We start from the raw sequence: 6,428 nt of genomic DNA, 5'->3' as shown, positions 1-6,428 counted from the left end.
AGCCTAACACACACCCTCACATATTTTCCTATTTATTCATATGCTCGAATATATTGATAGGGGCTGTAAACTTGATTTAAGGAAATATTCCTGACATCTTGCTTTTGTCATATAAAGATACTTTATTGAATACATACATGTATTTTGTGTCTATTAACATTTTTAGTGATATCTATTTTTTGATACTTTTGTCTACTAACTTTTGTATCAAAACTGAAAGAACATTACCCCCCAAATGTTTTTTTAAACATTTTATTTATTTTTGAGAGACAGAGTGCAAGTGGGGGAGGGGCAGAGAGAGAGGGAGACACGGAATCCAAAGCAGTACTCAGGCTCTGAGCTGTTAGCACAGAGCTGGATACAGGGCTCAAACCCACCAACTGTGAGATCATGACCTGAGGTGAAGTTGGGTGCTCAACCAACTGAGCCATAAGGCAGCCCATACCCACCACTTTTACAATACAATATTCTGTACTATGTGTTTACCTTTATCAATTTGTTTTAGACTTTCTTAGGCTAATGTGATGTTGTTTAGTGTCCTTTCTTTTCTCTTTTTTAAAAAAGGTGTTTATTTTGATATATATATATATATATATATATATATATATATATATATATAGAGAGAGAGAGAGAGAGAGAGAGAGAGAGAGAGAGAGAGAAAGAGAGAGAGAGAGAGATCAGGGAAGGGGCAGAAAGAGAAGGAGAGAATCCCAAGCAAACTCCACACTGTCCGTGCAGGGCTCGAACTCAGGAACTGGGAGATCATGACCTGAGCCAAAATCAAGAGTCAGATGCTTTAACTGACTGAGCCACTCAGACACCCCCAGTGTCCTTTCTTTTCAGCTTGAAGAATTCTCTTTCACATTTCTTATGAGGCAGGTTTAGTGGTGATGAATCTTTTCAGCTGTTGTTTGAGGAAAAATTTTCTCTCTCTTTCTTTTGGAAGGATACTTTTGCTATTTACAGTATTCTTGGTTGCCCACCCCCCCGCCCCCTTTTTTTTTTCTTTCAGCACATTGAATAGATCTTCCCATTCCCTTCTGACCTGAAAGATTTCTGCTGAAATCCATTGAACTCTGCTGGAAAATTCACGGATATTCTTATGGGGGGGTTCACTGTATGGGATAAGTTGCATTTCTCTTGCTGCTTTCAAAATTCTGTCTTTGATTTTTCAATAATTTTGAATATAGTGTGTCCAGGTGTGGATTTCTTTGCAGTCATCTTTTTTTTTGGTCAGGGGGATCCTTTTTGTTTCCTGGATCTGGATGTTCATTTCTTTCTACGAATTTGGGGGGTTTTAAGCCATTTTTACTTTGAGAAATCTTTCAGGTATTTCTCATCTCTTTTTTTTTTTTTTTGGATCCCTAAAATACATATATTTGTCCAACTGGTACAGTCCAATAATTCTCTTATTTTATTTGCTATTTTTAATTCTTTCTTCATTTGATACTTTGATGGTTAATTTCACATGACTTTTTTTTTTAATTCTGTGATATTTTCTTTTGTGTGACCTTGTCTGCTGTTTTAACCTCCTAGTAATTTTTCCAGTTCAGTGATTTTTTTTCTTCAGCCTCATTATTTCTGCTTGGTATTCTTTAGAGTTTTCTGTCTCTTGGTTGACATTCTTACTTTTTTCACGTATTGCTCTCTGACTGCAGTGAGCATTTTTATGATAGCTGTTTTGAATTCTCTGTCAGATAAACGATGTATTTCCATTTCATTAGGGACAGTTTCTGGAGATTTATGTTGTTATTTCTGGGAAATACTTAGACTCTCTGGGCTTGTGTCTGGACATTAGACAAAATGTCCACCTATCCTAATCTTCATGGTCTAGCCTTGTGCTAGAGAAGACCCACACAAAAAGCCTGGCCAGATAGTGAGAGCCTCTTACAGTTCATGTCAGTCTATCCCACTTTCTTTGTTCTTTTTTGCTTCATTGCTTCTGGAGTATGTCAGTTCCCATCAGCACTCTAAAACAAGCAAGGCTGAAGTCGGTTCCTCAGGCAGCCCCCTAAAAATTTGGGTCATTAGATACATGGTTAGAGGAAGAGTTCTTTACTGCTAGCTCTGGGCTGAGTCAGCAGGGCATGTGTATGTGGGGGCAGAGGGCTATTGTGAGTTCTAGCCCAAATTGCTGTCTCTGTCCTCTGTCACCTGTTTAGCTAAACTATGCCATGGCCCATGGCTCCTCACCTTTCTGAAACATGCCTAACATAAGCTAGTCTTATGGAAAGCTCCTAAAAAACTTGAGGCTTTGGATGTATGGTGCACCTCTTCCCTTTCCCAGGGAGTAGCTGGGAGCTGAGGGATTTTGTCAAAATCACATGTGCTATGCCAAGATAGGTATTATGACAAAAGGGTATCTTGAATTTCCCTAACAGCTTCAATATGCCTGGTTTCATGCATGAATTGGGTAAGGGACCTTCTTAACCAGTTTCTAGATTTTTTTACAAAGGGAATCTGTACATAAGTTGTTTTTTGAATCAGTGTGTCATGTGGAGAAGTAGAGATTAAGGCTTCCAGCTTGCATAATTGGAAATGGGAATTTATTTTTGGCTCTTCCTTGAGGGGTCATACAGTCTCTACAGGGAAGAGAAAACTTGAGCAGATTATTGAGTCCTTGAGGCACCGAAGATGGATTCTGGTCCAGGGTGTATATACAATCCCCATGGTTTCTGATTACACTTAGAAATTTTCCTTGGGGAACACACTGAGCAAGCTTCTGCCTTGTTTATAACTAACATTATATAGTTACACTCACATTAAATCTTCTGTGACTTACCAAGTGGCAAAAATGATAATAATAAAGACGGTTTTTGTCTTCTGTTAGAGGGAACTAAAAGTCATAATCAGAAATTAAGATCTAGAGTTCTAAAAAATTTCCAGGACATATCAGCAATTAAGTGTGGGCTGAATTCTCTTTGAATCAAAAGAACCAAATCCTCAGAGCCGGAAATTGCCCTTCCATGACAATGGGGATAATAACAATGATAAGGAAGCACCAATGTTTTCTGGCCTAAGGTGGGTGAGCTTCTGAATTTCAGCTTAATCATGTCCTCCTTTTTGGAGATGGAAACCTGAGGATCTAAGATATGCCACTATTTTTCCCAGTTTTGCAGTCCTGAGACTCAAGTGAAATTGGCAGAAAAATCTGTCCAAAGCAGGGAATGTTTAGAGATGTTGCAAGGGCTGGTCAAGGAATGCGTTCTGTGAGTCAGTAAGTTTCTTCTCCATGGGCAAAACTTGCTACTCCAGATTTGAGGCTTTTACTCTGTGACATTGGGCAGTAACTTCTTGTAGACTGGTCCCTTAGTTTCAGATTAGAAACAGTCTAGTTGGTTTCCACCACACCAAGTCTAATCTGCATTAGAGGCCAGCTCCAGGTTGCAGCTTCAAATTTTACTGGTGAAGAGAGGGCGTATGTGAATGAAAATGAGAAGAAAGAAGGATAATTGTGTCCTCATGTAAACTTTTTCTCCATAAGGGAGAAGGTATTTCCCATAGTTATGTTTACATTTAGCAACATTGCTCTTCACTCTATAGGCTAAGATTTGACATTCTTTGTTATTTAGCTTGCAAAGACTAATAAGGGGAAGCCTGAGTCACTCAGTATCATGATAATGGCAGTGGAGTCTTGGGTCCAGGTTGGGCTAGTCTCAGACCTTCTCCATGCATATACTGCATTTGGGAAAGGAGAGATGGTGGGAAAAGCTGAGTTTTTCTCTTTGTAACTTTTTTCTTCTGTGCTCACAGATCCCTTTAGAGAAGACGGCTCCTGGAAATGGTTCTTTTGTGACTGAATTCATTCTGGTGGGGCTAACAGACCTACCAGATCTCCAGCTCCCTCTGTTCTGCCTGTTTCTAGTCATGTATGTGGTCACTGTGTTAGGAAATTCGGGCTTGATAACTCTACTTGGACTGAATTCACACCTACACACACCAATGTACTTTTTCCTTTTCAATTTGTCCTTCATAGACCTCTTCTATTCTTCTGTGTTTACACCAAAAATGCTGACTAACTTTGTATCAAAGAAAAATATTATCTCCTACAGGGGGTGCATGACCCAGCTTTACTTTTTCTGTTTTTTTGCTATTTCTGAATGCTATGTGTTGACATCAATGGCCTATGATCGCTATGTGGCCATCTGTAACCCACTTTTGTATAATGTTGTCATGTCCCCTAAAGTGTGTTCCAGCCTTATGCTTGGTTCATATTTGATGGCATTTTCAGGTGCTGTGGCTCACACAGGATGCATGCTGAGACTGACCTTCTGTGATGCAAACACCATCAACCATTATTTGTGTGACATCCTCCCCCTTCTCCAGCTTTCCTGCACAAGCACCTACGTGAATGAGCTGGTGGTTTTCATCGTGGTGGGCACCAACATCATTGTGCCCAGTGTCACCATCTTTGTGTCTTATGGTTCCATCCTTTCCAGCATCCTCCGCATCAGTTCCACTGAGGGCAGGTCCAAAGCGTTCAGCACCTGCAGTTCCCACATAATTGCTGTTTCCTTGTTCTTTGGATCATGTGCATTTATGTATCTTAAACCATCTTCTGCTGGGTCTATGGATGAGGGGAAAATCTCTTCTGTCTTTTATACCAATGTGGTTCCCATGATGAACCCTTTAATCTATAGTTTAAGAAACAAAGATGTTAAACTTGCCCTGAGGAAAGTCCTGAGTAGGAGATAGTTATAATCAGAAACTGTATCTCTCAGTGCAGTTAGTTACATAACGGGGAGATTTTATGTTTAATGAAAACGTTTTTTGCAGTAGCCTTCTTAGTGTATTTTTTTCTTAACATGTTAAAGGAAATTTGAGTCTTCTCTCTATAATTTACTTCCGGTCTTTATCACTAGGTCTTTTTTTTTCTTCATCATTTGCACGATGTCTTTACTTTTTTCCTGTTTAGCAACAATATTAAATAAGAAATGTATTATCTGACTTTTTAAAGTTTTTCATTTTGAACTCCTTTTTTCCACTAGAAAAGGTTGAATGGTCTCCAGATTATTGAATTGGAGAACAATAGACTGACACTGTACCATGGGGATTGTTCTTATCTGCCACATGCTATTAGAAGCATAAATCACTTACTGTGTATATACTCTTGTTTCTTTCCTCTGATTGGCAAGAATATGTCTTTTTCAAATGGGAGAAATCGAAGGTTCCTGAAAGACTATTATATTTAATCTATTTTGCATCTGTAAACATTTTACAGCAGGTTTCTTTTGGCAGAGTTTGTTTTCTTTTTTCTTTTCTTTTCTTTTCTTTTTTTACTTTTATACGGTCAAAGTAGCACATACTGATCAACAAAAGATATTTACTCTATGAATGGGGAAGTGAAGCTCAGAATAGTTAATGATTCATCAAAAGTCACACAGCTTAACAAAGACAAGATCTAGAGTATCCTCATAGTCTTCTGATTTCAAGTCTAGAACTCTTTGTAGTATGCTTTGCTTCTACCTTATTATTTTCATTTCGGTGAACAAGGACTATGAGAAAAGATTTCTAGTTTGAAGGTTGATTCTGCTTTGTTCCATGCTGGGTATTACATGGATTTCTCTCATGCTGGGTATTACAGTTTTTGTTCTTTGTTTAGGTAAACAGGTTCTTGCTTCTTCTTGTTGAGAAAGAGAGGGTCCTTTGGGGAGATGATTGGCTCAAATAAGGATGTTACTTATGGACAAATTTAACCACTCTATCTGGTTACATCAAAAACCTGGCATCAAGCACTACAGAATAAGGTCGTTTGTACACAATACAGTATAGAATAAATTTTTCTTAAAAAACTGAATTTGGAATATTTGTAAGGTTTTATATTTCAGAAAAGAGGGCATGGAAGAGAAAAAAGCACAGAAATGTCTCATTAGGCCAGGATTCAACAAGACACTTGACCAGTAAATAAGCGATCCCACTGTGGCTATGGTCATGAGTGTTAGAAACCGCATTCTGAAATTATATCATTTCTGCACAGTACTGTGAATGTATTCCAGTGTCCATATCTAAAATGGAATTACAATACACAGTGACTAGATCAGTTGTCATTTTTCATAATGAAGACAGGAAAGCTGTAGTCACATTTGGCAGTAGGTAGACAGAGGGCAGTAGCTTCAGGAGATAAAGAGTAATTGGAACTCAAGTTAGGAGAAAGGAATTTACAAAGTAAAATGATGGATAATTAAAGCCCTTGCTGTGACTCTCCTTTGCTTTCTGGAAAGCCCTAGAAATATTATTGAGTTCACATGATTTGTCTGGATAGGATAATAGCACAAGTCATTTGATATTTAAAAATGTGAACTCACAGGGTTGGAGGACCTGAGAATGATTAAATCACTTCTGGGTTTTTTGGCTTCCATATGCTACTCCTATATATATTTTAAGGTACAGAACTTCAAATTTCAGCTGAGAGAGCAATGGCAACTTGA

The 6,428-nt window shown here is 38.3% G+C and overlaps 1 protein-coding gene across 1 annotated transcript; it reads left to right on the top strand.

Annotated features, from left to right (window-relative positions):
• Positions 1-3,620: 3,620 nt before the first annotated feature.
• LOC131488563 (olfactory receptor 8B3-like) lies at positions 3,621-6,428 on the top strand. The gene is made up of 3 exons (XM_058690434.1): positions 3,621-3,701; positions 3,754-4,684; positions 6,391-6,428. Exons 1-3 carry the CDS (start codon positions 3,621-3,623, stop codon positions 6,426-6,428), a joined length of 1,050 nt encoding a protein of 349 aa, XP_058546417.1.

The sequence above is a fragment of the Neofelis nebulosa genome, chromosome 10 (assembly GCF_028018385.1).
Source record: "Neofelis nebulosa isolate mNeoNeb1 chromosome 10, mNeoNeb1.pri, whole genome shotgun sequence".
Lineage (NCBI taxonomy): Eukaryota > Metazoa > Chordata > Mammalia > Carnivora > Felidae > Neofelis > Neofelis nebulosa.
This window is presented reverse-complemented; position numbering and strand designations above follow the sequence as displayed.